At 38.6% G+C, this 14,514-nt stretch overlaps 1 protein-coding gene across 1 annotated transcript; it reads left to right on the top strand.

Moving 5' to 3' along the window:
* The first annotated feature begins 8,258 nt into the window (after nt 1-8,258).
* On the top strand, nt 8,259-13,163 carry fitm2 (fat storage inducing transmembrane protein 2). Its single transcript, XM_034131845.1, has 2 exons — nt 8,259-8,461; nt 10,989-13,163. Exons 1-2 carry the CDS (start codon nt 8,289-8,291, stop codon nt 11,596-11,598), a joined length of 783 nt encoding a protein of 260 aa, XP_033987736.1. The 5' UTR covers nt 8,259-8,288; the 3' UTR covers nt 11,599-13,163.
* Nucleotides 13,164-14,514: the final 1,351 nt, after the last annotated feature.

Genomic DNA, 14,514 nt, shown 5'->3' on the forward strand with positions numbered 1-14,514 from the left:
AGACTGTAAACAACTGTTGAGAGATAATACTAGGTGCATTGTTCACTTTCTTACAATTTATAGTTTTTTCTAACTGAACTAAGACATGACATGAAAACTACAGGACAAAAGAACAAATTAAATCTGATGCAATTATTAAATTATTACCAACTTGTAACTGGCACTTTTTTGAAACACACTGCATCATTAAGTCATGCCATTGTCCTTATATTTTGTCTTCCTTATAAGACAACAACTAATGCTCATCCAGTGTGTGTGTGTGTGTGTGTGTGTGTGTGTGTGTGTGTGTGTGTGTGTGTGTGTGTGTGTGTGTGAGTGGATTGTGAAAGCTGACTTGTATACGTATACATGCATATACATGCGTATACAGTGGTCGTAAAGACTGTAAAAAGTGCAATATAAATACAGTCCATTTACCATTAGAGTGTAGTATAACTGGACATATCTCAATTTATGAAAAGCACAGAATACTATCATCTCTGACTTTTCCAGTTTACAGTTTGTAGACGAGGAACTTGATCCATGTTGGTTAGGATTCAAATGTCACTTACAAAAGATGCAACATTTTCCATGAAATTACAAACATATTCAAGTGTTTGCTTCAGCAATATGACAGTGTGATTTAAACACAGTCATAAACGTATCTAGAGGTTAATCAAATGTTTACTCACATTCTTCGCTGTCATGTTGTCACTTAGCTGTCAGGTCGTAAAGTTGATTCAGGAAGAAACAAAGAAAAGATCATTTAATGTCGAGAGAAATTGGACATGTAGTGTATTCATAACAAAATACCACAACGTTTAAAATGCTTGTGTTTTCAGTTACTAATTAGACCCTCCAGAAAAACGCGATTATGCGATCGCATAATTTACCGCATAATCAGCAAAATAGCGCATATTTTTAAAAGGCCGCATATTTCTTAAAAGGTCGCATAATCCCCGCATTTTTCCACACAAAATTGAGGAAAAAAAAAGTTAACGTGAAGTAGTGATGTCATCAGCTCGCGCAGGTAAACAACACCGTAGAGTGAATGTGTGGAACTCACACGAGAGAGAAAAGCAACAAGATCAGCGCCATATAGATTATTATATAGCCTACTATTATACTATTATTATTATATACTATTATAATTATACTATTATACGGCTCTGACCAAGATGAACAAATCGAATCCATCCCATTTGCCTACGAACATTTCTGCTAAAGACCGGCCAAAGCAGTACGCAGATGTCTTGCACGAAAGTGGGGGGAAACTATTCTGCACCCCGTGCAACTGTGTGTTGGAACATACAAGATTGAAGCTGGTCAGATAACGAACGGGTAAATGAAAACGTGTGTGTGTGTGTGTGTGTGTCATAGGAACTCTTTAAAAGGGCTTCCTTTCATTCAGTAGTAGCCTAATAACAGGGTGTGGGAGAAGAATCACCTTTTTTCCGCCTCCCGCATATTTCGCAACTTTTCGCATATTTCGCAACTTCTCCGCATATTTCGCATAAAAACCCTGCATGTTTAATCGCATAATCAAGGATTTTAGCCCGCATAATCAAGGATTTTAGCCCGCATAATCAAGGATTTTAGCCCGCGTTTTTCTGGAAGGTCTAACTAATGTTATTTCACTTAGTGGAAAAACTCAATTTAAAGGGGACCTATCATGCAAAATGCACTTTTGTACGTCTTTTATACATGAATATGTGTCCCCGGTGTTCCAGGGAACTCACCAAGTGTCAGAAAACACAACCCTCTCTATTTTCCTCCATACCCAAATCTCTAAAAAAGGGGCTGCAACGGATCTGATAAAAACTGATCCAGATTTGAACACTGTCCTGACGTCAGGACGGTGGCGCTACGGCTATTGGGCCAACTCCACCAATCAGGAGGAGACAGCCACGGCCATTGCCGTTCGAAAGCGCTGGAGACGCTGTAGTACATATGCCAGGCCAGTAGATGGTGCTGTTCTCACAGAATCAGCCCTTGCAAAAACAGAGCTAAAAAAATTCAAATTGAGCGAAATGAGGCATGGCTAAAATGCATGATCTGTTTGGTGTTTTGAAAAAAAAAAGGATAAATATGCCTTATATAGGTATGGTCCTATACTATATTATTCAAATATAGCATGATAGGTCCACTTTAAGTTTCAACAGTGCCTTGAGCCCAATGCCTGTGCAAAACAGATGCATGCTAACATAGCTGACATTGTGATAGCAGTGCTAGCAGTTTATTCATCATGTTTGCCAACCGAGTTTGTTAGCAAGGTTAAGGTTCAAGGTTAGTTTATTTGTATAGCACATTTTAAGACACAGAGGCAATTCAAAGTGCTTCACATAGGCATTCAACACATAATAATTAAAAACAAAACAATAACACAATGAAAAACAAACCAAAAAGAAGACAATTAATAAAAGCGATAAAATACTGACTGCAACTAAAAGTGCAATGATGAGGCACGGTTAAAGGATCTCAGGATAGGCTGCATTTAAAAGAAAGGTTTTTAACCTTGGTTTAAAATAACCCAGGGTTCTTGCATGGCATGGCTTCATTAGCTAGCTGAGGCCGATGTGGATCTCATCTGATGGCAGCTACAGGCTCCAGATGTCAGGGTTGAGGTGGCTGGAAAGCACAAAGCCACATTGACAATCAGGAAGAGAGAGGAACTGGTTTATATACTGCAGGGCTGATGAGGGGAAGTGGAAACAGGTGAGCAGGTGGGGGGGGGGGCAGGAGGGAGAGTAAGAGGGCATCTGGTGGATGGATGGAGAATAGCAATTATCTGAATCTATGAAAATGTAAATCTTTTCAGAAATGTACACAAGTTTGTTTCTTCTTTTAGGGTGAGAGTCAAAGCATTTCATCAATTTCCAAACTGAAGTGATGCATATCTCAGCAAAAAAATACAGATGAGTTCAACATTTAGCTGAAATTGATGAAGAAATGTAATCTATACTAATATCTTTTGGACAAGGAGAATTAGAAATCCTTTATTAGTCCCACAGCAAGGAAATGTTGTTACAGGGACACTACAGATACACAGGCCAAAATAAAGTTAGTAGATTCATTTATAAAAAAACATAGACACATAAAAAAGTGTATATTGAACACAACAGTGATTCTCTCTTCAACAATGATAACAGTCTGAGGTAAGTACAGTAGCAGCCAATAAAAACAAAGACTGTGTAGTACAGTATATTGCACATTGCAGGGTTATTGCATGATAGCCTGTGGAGTATCTGGTGGTCTACCAGGGTCTGTGGTGGTTGTACAGTCAGACCGCTGCAAGAAGAAAGGACTCTCTCCATGAGAAACGGGCTGTGAGTCTTGTGTGTGTCACGTGATTTCATAGATTCAGTTCTCTGAAGTCCACTCTTCAAAGGTTTTCACTACACTTCCACATGCAGGCTCAGCAGAGGCATGTCAGACTGTGTGACTTTGGGTCTAAAATGCACAGAGGGCTCCATCAAAGAGGCAGTGGGGGCCTTTGACATACAGAAGGTCAACAACACTCAGATTCACTTACAAACTCCAGGTCACATCTTGTTCTCCGTCTTTGAGTTTCACCGCTTTGCTTTTTAACTCGCCTGAAGAAATACGAATGTCCGTTAACATGAAGTGCTTCTTTAATACTTATTTGTTCATATTTCTGTATCACTTTTAATATTATGAGAATTAAGAGCATGCATTATTCACGTGTCACTAGCTTGTTTTAGTTTTTAAATCATAAGTGAGGCCTTGTACTTGTAGGATCAGAAATATATATATAGAAGTGGCCACATGCATGTCAGTTCTATCACGTAGTTAATATATTTCTATCAGCGCACATCAAAGAAGAGAGAAATGTTAAAAAGCAATATAAAATGCATCCATCAATCTGGTGGAGCTGTGCAAACATGATGAGAGATGTTTGAGAGGGTGCAGTATGTTTGACGGAGGAGTTACTGCCCTGGGGATTAAACCTTTTCGGAAAATTCCTGCAGGTCGATAGGAAAATCTGAAGGAAAGAAAAGGTCAAGTCGTGCTGACAGAAAGTATATTTACTCAGCTACTCTCTGACATAGTCAAAATGGAAATGTTAAAAAAAGGACAGAAAATGTAACTTTTTACTGAGCGCCAATGTCATTTGAGAATGATTTGGAATACAAGTATTTGACACATGGCAGTAGATAAAAAAGCTAAAAGGATCCAATATCACCAAACACATTTCAAAGCAATCCATCTCAAATGATTTCATTTAAATTCAAAATGTAAACCTCATGATTGGTGCCAGAGGAAATGTCAAGAGATCACCAAAAGTTATTAGGGTAGCTTTTGATATGTTATGCAAATTAAATGAATAGATGATGAGATATTTCACCTGATAAGACCCGCTGGTGGTGCCACAGAAAACCATTTAGTGGGGTTCAACCTCTTTGCAGTTTGCATATCCGTCGCCAATTTTATGGGAGTTTATTCCATTCCTTGTGTAGCGTCCCCGGCTGAATGATGGTCAGACTCTCGAACTGATGGTATCCTTTTATTTTACACCCTTGCATTTATACACTAAGTTTCAACGTACCAACGTAAGAGCTATGAAAAGAAAGAAAACACAATAATTAGCCACCATCTCACAGATAAAACATCTCCATTCCTTGCATTTATAAACGTTACATTTCTAATACAAACTAAATAATGCAATTATAGCTCACTACTGCCCCCTAACTAACAGAGCAGAACACATGTAGGCTAATATAGCAGTTTTGCTAATTCAAAAGCATGGACTCAAAACTCTGCAAAACTACGAAATAACACCACATATCAATACACATATTAATTAAAGTAATAACAAACCTTGTGCCCCTATCAGCCAGGTGCTAAAAACCCAACGTAACTAATTATTTTATGTTAATTTATCCGTCATTCATCCGTCATTACCAGGTTTAAACTCCTCCGTTCTCTATTCACTTCCGGCAAAAGTCCCTTCAAAATAAAAGTCCAGATCTTATAACTATCAAAATAAAAGTACAAAACTAAAACTTTACCACAGGAAAACATCGGCACACAAATATAACCACCTCTACAAAAGGTTAAACATATTAAAGTTCATTTACACCTTGAGTCTAGGCCTTACATGGGAGAGAAACTCGCTCTGGAGGAAACTTTGGGATTTTAGTCTTTGCAGACCATTTACATACACCAAAACCTATCTAGCACACTACAGGACAGAGCGACCCCAAAAAAGCTTAATTGTGCCTCTTTAAGGGATATAAGTCATGATTAGCTATAGTAAGTGTTTAGTATAAGAGCTGATGGAATGATTGATAGCCTACATTTCTTTTTATAAACACAATCAGAACAATTCCAATAACATTACCCCTTAACAACTATATTGCAATTCTAAAAAACACAAAGTAAAATCAAGGTGGCTATATCTGCTGGAATGAGTCAGGAAATCTGAGCAGAGAAACTTATGCAGGACAATCTGAAAGGGGTCAGATCCTGGAGATGAAGATTCCCCGGCAGACCAGACAGATTTTTCCAGCCCCTGCATGACATCATCGTCTGGTGGAGACGCTCACGTACAAAAGCTGGCTGTGACCTTGTGGTGTCTGAAAGGTGAAGAGAAGAACCCAGTGGCCCCCTGTGTTTGCCCGAGAGAGAGAGAACATAAAACAAACCCGACTGTATTTGAGGTGTCAGCGGGGCCTTTCAGCCGTCTGAGTAACAGCAGCAGCTGGTGACTCCACTTTACAGCAGCACCTGAAATACAGCCCTTTGAGTTAGGAGCCAGTGTCCCTGAACGTGCCTTGTGGTAAATGGTCTATACAAACTGTGTCTTCTTAGGGAGAAATTAAAAGCTTGTGTCTCAGATTTCTTGAAGGTATGATGAATATGCAGGCTTTAATCAATGATAAACTCACTGATAACTACCACCTGAATGCTGTTCCTCTTTGGTTAACAGTGTTTTAGCATCTTTTAGCTCATTGTTTTGGTGGTCTAGCACCTTACTGTTTTGAGTCACTCTCAACGCTCTTGTCAGTGCTTTCTAGCTGCTGCAGGGATATGTATTCAGCAAAAAGAAGTATAAACCGACTGTACGGAAATTGCAAAAAGAATCCGATATTTTCTCCAGGGTGTGGTCGAGAACAAAACAGAGCTTAAAGGAGAGTGAACATTAATCAGGTGGCCAGATACATGACTAATGCTCACTTTAAAATACATTTGTATTGTGTCAATATGAAGGTTGTTTCGAGGCCAACATGGAGAAAAACGTATAATTAATGCAAGTTTAAAAGAAGGATTAATGTGTTTTACTTAAACCTCTCCAAATATCCCAGGTTAATGTTTTTTTCTCATTACGTTCGTTGAAATAATTCTCTTTGAAGATGATTTAATTATTGAACAAAATGTATAAAATGCTCTAACCAGTATTTGAAATAAAAGCTAACGATTCCTTCTCTCTGCAGTGTCAGCAGGTAGATCTTCAAACAGCAGCTCCTCATCCTCAGTGTTGGAATAATCTCAGATCTCAGAACAGTTTGTTTTAATAATTCACGGCGACATTTTACACTCTGCACAGTGAAACCTCAGTCTTTTGATCAACCAGCCAAGATGATTCGACCCCTTTCTCGTATTTACTTGAGATTTTCATTCTCAAAGAGATTCCCTTCAGTGTTTGCATTTAGCATGTTCCCTTTGGGAATATCTGCAGCAGTGGAGCCAAATTGTGAATATTCAATATTTTTGTATGCATTCAATTGTTGAGAACTCCTTTGAAATCAATTTCTCCAGTGAGATGTCTAAACTGTGATAAACAACTATTAATTTAAAATACATTTCACATTCAGCCATAGTTTGTAGTCTGGCATTATGCTCAAAGAACAATCACTCAAAGAATAAGCGTGCCAGAAAAATGTCATTTCTAGGAGAAGCTTGTTTGCCTGCTCAGAGTGCATCAAGGACAAACTTTGTCCTGCATGCAGATCCTTTATGGAAATATTGAACCTTCCTTCGGCATGACTCAGGAAGTTTGCAATAACCTTCATCAGCATTAGTCAAATAATTAAATATTTACACAATGCCAGTTAAAACATGCATGCAAATGTGTCCTGCTTAATGTATTCCTTAATTCAAACAGTTAAGGTCAAGATACTGTTTTAAGTGTGCACAAGACATCATAAACACAGCCAAAAAAATTAGATCATGGATTCAATACTTAATCGGACTACAAGGGGAGATATCTGGCTCTCGCCTACAAAATGTCACTCAAAGAGACATGTACTAAAAAGCAAGAGGCTCAAAATGAACACAAAGTGACAAACTATGACGAAAAATGAGACATAAAATGACCACAAACAGAAAAAACGATGCAAAACAACCACCCAAAATAACTACAAAACAACTCAAACAAAAGAGGTTAAACAACCCTGAAGTATAGGCTCATGTGTCTCTTGCTCATATGTAGGAAAGGTGGGGCCTTTTGCCTTTCCAACCGCTCTTAATAAAGAGACATTTTACCCACCCAGACTCCCAAATATTTGCAACATTAAAACATTTATTGTTGTTTACATTGGGTCTGTGAATGTGGTTGCTCTGCATTGTGGTGGCCACTTCTATTGAGGTCAACTTGTGCCATAAAACTTGACACCTTGACCTCCTGACATCCACATGCCACACTACGACGTCTGAGTAAATAGGATCCCCAAGCAGTGTCTGTCTGTCTGTCTGTCTGTCTGTCTGTCTGTCTGTCTGTCTGTCTGTCTGTCTGTCTGTCTGTCTGTCTGTCTGTCTGTCTGTCTCTGGAGTCTCTCGTAATTTAACATTTTTCAAACAATGATCCTAAAACATGCTGTATGCTGTATGTTATTTTGATGGTCCTTTTTTTAAGTCAAGTATTTTAGTCTAAGTCATTGCAATCATATTATAACAGTCAATAAATATTGTGTTATATTATATTAATATACCAAACGACTTTAATTAAATATAAACAGAAAAGTACGTTTTTTTTTTTTAAATACACAGAGGAAAGGTGGGATTTTACCATAATTTTTAGACCAAGGTACTGCTACTTTTCCTTAAATAGATTATCTGAGTACTTTTACCTTATCTGTGTATTTATTAATCTGAAATAAAATAAAATAGACACGTAAATAAAACAAGTGGTGTGGTACCCTTTTATGAACAGCAGGCGGCGCAGTGCACCAGAATTCAGCTGCGCCATAATAAAAAAAAGGAAAGAAGAAGAAGAACGCCCGACCGGAACACCTGATTGGTTGAGCCGCAGTGACGTCAGAGTGTCTCCTCTTGTCAGTGGAGTCAACATGGCGGCGGTGGATGTCATTGTGGACAATTTGGTGACTCTCTGGAGGATCCCGTCCATCAGACAGAACTTCCACTGGATCTTTTTACTCATCTCGGTGGTGGGCTCGGTTCTGAAGGAGCTGGAGCTCGTCCCGCAGACATACTTCAGCAGCACCAGAAACGCCCTGAATGTGTGAGTAGAGCTGTTGTTATGCTAGCTGAGGGTTAGCTAGCAGAACTGTGTTTGTATGCTTTATTTTATTTAATTATTCAAGAACAGATATGCACATCATATATGTTGTATACAAAAACGGTAGACAATACAAAATTATATTAAATAAATCAATGTAAACATTAGAAGAATACATTTTTCATATTTCAGATTACATTCTTTTTTAAATACACAATTAGTTTTGACGTCCTCTTAATTAATAATGTTAATAATAGTGGTACTATATTATTTTAATTTGTGGTTAAACTGTTCAGAATTGCTTTTGGAGTCAGCCCATCTCTTTGTGTTTTTATGCTTTTTTACATTTTAATTTATTGTATTATTATTATTATTATTTGTATTTATTTAAGGGAACATATATGCACATCATATATGTTTTATACAAAAACAGTTCACATAACGGGTAGACATATAAAATATTATTACTTATTACATGGCTTAGTTGAATACTCTATTCTGATTGGTCAATTCAGAACACGTGACACGTTGTGAATCCAGAACAGACAGACCGCTGTCAAGCATTTATTGACCGTTGTTAAGGACGCTCACATCAGCACAAAGAAGTCCGTTCGATTTAACTGTATACAGTTGGGCTGAAAAGATCGCTTCACGTCGGGATCCTGATCTGCGTGTCGGGTGTTCTTTTACTCATAATGACCGCCTCGCTGCACATTACCCCTTACATAAAGTACAGTTACAGTACAATACAGTTTGATGTTTCAGATTAAATATTAGTTAAATACACAACTAGTTTTGACTGCCTTTTTATTCATTATAATATTGGTACTATATTGTTTTAATTTTTGGTAAAACTGTTCAAAATGTGGTTTGTAGTCAGCCCATATAAATATGAATAAGTTGATATAAACCTAAGGCTGACTAACCCGCTGCAGACAGCACCAGACTCAGAGACATTTCACAGGCCTAAGACTTTTAAACACCTGAGCTCTGTTAAGTGCCCCATAAACATTCATCTGTTTGCATCAATTTATTTATCTATATATCATATTCCATTTATGTGTATATAGACTCTTCTTGCACTTTTTCTATTTCTTTGTATTTACTTGCACATCTTACAACATTCTCTTGCACTATTTTATTCCTCTTCTGTTATTTCTTTGACTATTTGTATTGGTTTAATTTGTTAAAGGAGCCTGGGACTTAAGTTCTTCATTACTATATCTGCACTGTTGCTACTGTGCACATGACAATAAAGCCTTGAATCTTGAATTGAAAGGTGGAGAAAGCTCAGTGATCTAGTTTTTCCGGACTGTGCTGTTACAAATTAAGCAACGCTGCAGTGATGTGAGTCAAAGGGTAAACTGTGGATTAGTGACTAATACTGTGCTGATGAATGGCTCCCTTTTATTGTGCAAAGTTCAAGTTGAACAGTTCCAGAGATTAATATAAAGAAGGCAAATTCTTCAGTAAAGCCAAGGCAAGAAATATCAGGGCATTGTTGTTCCTCTCAGGGGTCTCCAACACGTCGATCGTGAGCCCTCAATAAGTAGCTCGCCAAGCAAATCCAAAATGTAAATGACAGCCTATTGTGTGTGTGTGTGTGTGTGTGTGTGTGTGTGTGTGTGTGTGTGTGTGTGTGTGTGTGTGGTGTGTGTGTGTGTGTGTGTGTGTGTGTGTGTGTGTGTGTGTGTGTGTGTGTGTGTGTGTGTGTGTGTGTGTGTGTGTGTGTGTGTGTGTGTGTGTGTGTGTGTGTGTGTGTGTGTGTGTGTGTGTGTGTGTGTGTGTGTGTGTGTGTGTGTGTGTGTGTGTGTGTGTGTGTGTGTGTGTGTGTGTGTGTGTGTGTGTGTGTGTGTGTGTGTGTGTGTGTGTGTGTGTGTGTGTGTGTGTGTGTGTGTGTGTGTGTGTGTTGCAACTTGCATCTTGCACTTGACGCACACATACGCATGGCGTAATTTCCACTGGGGACAGGGGGGACATGCCCACTTTTCCAAATCCTCATCTCATCCTAAAAAAGGTTGCCGACCCCTGCTCTACACTGTGGAGATTGTGAAATAAACATTAGTTAATTATTTCCTTTAATACTTTTGGGGTTCAAATGGAGAGATGAATAAAACATTGTGTTAAAATACTTAATTTGTCCCTCAAGGCACAAAGAGTGTTGTAAGGTAATACGAGTATTATGTATGTTAAGTCTTAGATCTATGTCTATCTCAAAAAGAGCTTTTTTAAATATGTTTAAAATTCATATGCACAGTAAAATAATGAGAAACTAAGACATACAATAGTAAAAAAAAGTTCAAATATATCATATTTCTATAATATGTATTTGTGGGAGAAAATAGCAAAAACTAAATGTAGAAGGACAAATTATAAATATGTACAGTATATACATTTGGGGGTTTAAGAGTGAGATCATTTAACAGTACAGTATGAATAACACAAAACCCCTACGATACTCATATTAAATGCTAATAGCTGTTAGCTTCTATTACTGCAATTGAACTGATGTGCCCTGTTCCTCTTGCAGGTATTTTGTCAAAGTGTCGTGGGGATGGACGCTGCTGCTGCTGACTCCCTTCCTCCTCCTCTCCAACTCCTCCTTCAGCCGGAGCGTCTCCTTCCTCTGCCGCCGGCTGCTGTCTCTCGCCGTGGCAACAGCCGTGTGGTACGCCTTCACCGAGACCTTCTTCTACATCGAGGACGCCACCGGCTCGTGTTACGAAACCGACGCCTTGGATGTCGTCAACAAGGAGTTTGTGTCCAAAGCCAGCTGCAGGCGGGCCGGTTTCCTCTGGGACGGCTACGACATATCGGGACACTCCTTCATCCTGGCCTACTCCGCTCTCTTCATCGTGGAGGAAACGGCGCCCATGGCCTCCCTGAGGACCGCCAAGCTCTCCGCTCTCCCCAGGATGGTCCTCAACCTGCTGTACGTGGCTTTGAATCTGATCGTCATCGTCTGGGTGTGGATGTTCGCCTGCACGTCTGTTTACTTCCATGACCCGTCCCACAAGTTGCTAGGCACCATATGTGGCCTGATAGCATGGTATCTGACATATCGTGTTTGGTATCTGAAGCCTTTCTCCCCAGGCCTCCCCCCTCAACGCCACCCAAAAGAACGGAAACAGCACGCCTAATAAGCTGCTGTCGTATTTTCCTGTGCAACATCTAATATTGCAGCCGTCCTCCAAACAACACACTACAGTTGATGTTATCTGTCTCCAGGTCCAAGCCGGCCATTCCATTTAAAGCTATTTTTAAGTTATTCCCTCCTCACACAGAAAGGTCGTTTCGTACAGGATGGAGTTTGGCAGCTGCTGTTCCCAAAATGACTCGTGGTAATTTGAGATAAGAGCAAGACGCTGCTCTGCTGCTTCACCAGCGCTTGTCCCCCAGTGTGTTGCCTTATAATGTTTTACTCGTGGATGAGTATTTGCAGTTCAATGTCTGAGTGGGAACACTTGACAATGTTTACATCTCCAGTTGTATAGCAAATGTATTTTATGTAAAGAACATATACATTGTTTTTACTAGAACTACCTTCAGAACAAATTCAGATCAGAAACTGTAACTGCAGTGTGCCTAAATTATTTACCGACTTAAACAAGCTGCTAAATACTGTTTTGTTTGGAGTCAACATCAATGTGTCAACAATATTTGTAGAGTTTGCTCGGAGAAAGTAGAGCTTGAATCGAATATAAAGAAATATTTTTAATTTGTCATCTTACATAGACTACAGTTGTAGGCAAATGATTACTAGTACTAGTACCTAGTACTTGAAGGTTAAGGCTGGAAATATCTAAGAGTATTTAAAATGTTATCCCTCACAATTTTCTAATGCCCAAAGTCACATCCTCAAATGTTGTGTTTTGTCCAGGAAGTAATGTAAAACCTATTCAATTTAAAATCACATACAGTAGGACAAAGAACAACAATTAAATCCTCACCGTTTTAAACCTGGAACCAGAGATAGTTTGGCTTTTCAGCTTGAAAAGTAATTATCAAAACGGTTGCAGATACATTTTCTGTTGATGGACGAACTAGTGTTGCAGTCGTCATCATATCTTTTGTCAACAACAGCATGAAAAGACCAAAATACCCACTAACAAGTATTGCCAAAAGCTTATATATCTTACTTCTTTGTGCCATTGAGCTCCATGGTTGTCCATAAGTAAACCAAAAGCTAATAAACGTTCTAGTGCCACCATACATTGTCCTGCTGCCATAAATACTCGCTATATTACCAAATCTGTATTAAACTAGGTCTGAAAATAGTACCCATTACATGCATTATTAACTCGCTACAGTATCACGCTGCCAGGGAATTACTGTTATTTCAAAAACTGAAGGTTTGTATTTATTTTTTAAAGATTTATGGTCTAATAACAAAAACCGAATCTGAGTGCTAAGGAAATATAAAGTGTTATAAGATGTGAGTCTTGTTTTGGTCTTTTCATGTGATTTGTTGACAATAAGGAGGATATCAAAGATAACGCCAGCCCTTTCCTGTTAGGATGATTTAGGGAAACTTAGGCAGATGTAAATCGTAGGAGTATTTTTTAGAATGTAAAATACCACGGTCTCAAGCAAATAACTGTTTTTGCATTGATGTGTGCATATGTGTAACGTGTTGAACCCACAGAGCTCTACAGTGCAGGGAGCACGGTGTGTGTGATGAAATAAAAACCAGGATTTGTGTGTATTCCATTTTCATTATTTATTTGTCATTGATGGCAACTGAATAAATTAAGGCTTATGAACAGACATCATAAAAAGCACCATAAATAAATGCATATATATAAATATAAAAAATAAAAAAATACTATTGTGAAATATAATGGCCACAAATCACAACTAGGATTTCTCGACTTGAACTCTTTGTGTGTGTTCAAAGAAGATCCCGCCCCTCAGGTAGCAGTGAAGTCAACAAAGGTGTTCGCAGGATTTCAAAGGCGCTCAATGATTGGCTGGTTTTGACGTCACCTGCTACGTGTTAATTAACTAAATGAGTGAATGTTTGAGCATCAACATAAATAACAATTAAGCTTTTTGATTGAATCGCAACAGGAAATGGTATTTTACTTTCCTCTTGCTTACTTCACAATGTCTGATATATATATATTTCTATATCTCCTCTTTTATTCCATTTACATCACTGCTGCTCATGCAAGAACAGTTTAAAAACCAAATAACATCCCCGTTTCCTTCAATGCACATCTCAAACATCTTCTTTCCAGACAGTTTATTCTATATGGCTATACTGCACCCTCCAAACATGAAACTGAACACAATGAACTACAGCTTCCCCACCTCTTAATTCTTCTCTATAATTAGATTTATCATCAGCAGTGACGCAGCACGAGGTGCCGCTATTAAAGGAGCATTGATCTTCTTTGGTTTGTTTTCTGCTGCTAATCACCCCTTGCAGAGACGAGTGTCTGTAGCAGGAGAAAACAGGGAGCATCCTAACTGAAAAATAAATGACCTTCATTATCCAAGGCTTTGTATGTACAGAAATAAACGCTTTACTGTGTGTCGTAACTGCAAATAATTCCTGTATAAACCAGCCATAAAACCAAAAGCAGCTTACAACTCACATGAGTTAAACCTAAAGAGTGCTGGGTTCAGGAGCAGAATTATGACATGTTAAACCCTGGAGGTCTGACTATGAGGAAAGCAGAGAGGCTCCCATTAAGGGTGAACAGAGTTAGAAAACTGCATCAACAACAAGACAACTGGCAAGGCTTTTTCTTTTTCCTTGTCATACTCAGATGAGTCAGCTTTTCCTCCCCTGTTCCCCTTATTTAACCTTTGAGCTCATTACAAATTCAGTGCGGTAAAATAAACAAGACAATGTATAATTAAAAATATCTATCTGTAAAAACAATCTTGCATCTGTCAGGAGGAGTCAGCAACAAAGCAGTTCAATCCAGTGATTTCTCTCTTTGCTCAGTATTGCTGAGGGACCGTCTCCAACATATCGAACAGTGCAGGTGATTCAAAGGTTACAAATAGCAGGAGAACATTTAATAATCCGTGGTTTAGATGTTCGG

The sequence above is a fragment of the Trematomus bernacchii genome, unplaced genomic scaffold (genome assembly GCF_902827165.1).
Source record: "Trematomus bernacchii unplaced genomic scaffold, fTreBer1.1, whole genome shotgun sequence".
NCBI classification, from domain to species: domain Eukaryota; kingdom Metazoa; phylum Chordata; class Actinopteri; order Perciformes; family Nototheniidae; genus Trematomus; species Trematomus bernacchii.

Coding starts and splice junctions, on each gene's coding strand:
- fitm2 (XM_034131845.1), top strand. CDS start 8,289: ATGGCGGCGGTGGATGTCATTGTGGACAATTTGGTGACTCTCTGGAGG. Junction 8,462..10,988: donor ACCAGAAACGCCCTGAATGT/GTGAGTAGAGCT, acceptor TTCCTCTTGCAG/GTATTTTGTCAAAGTGTCGT.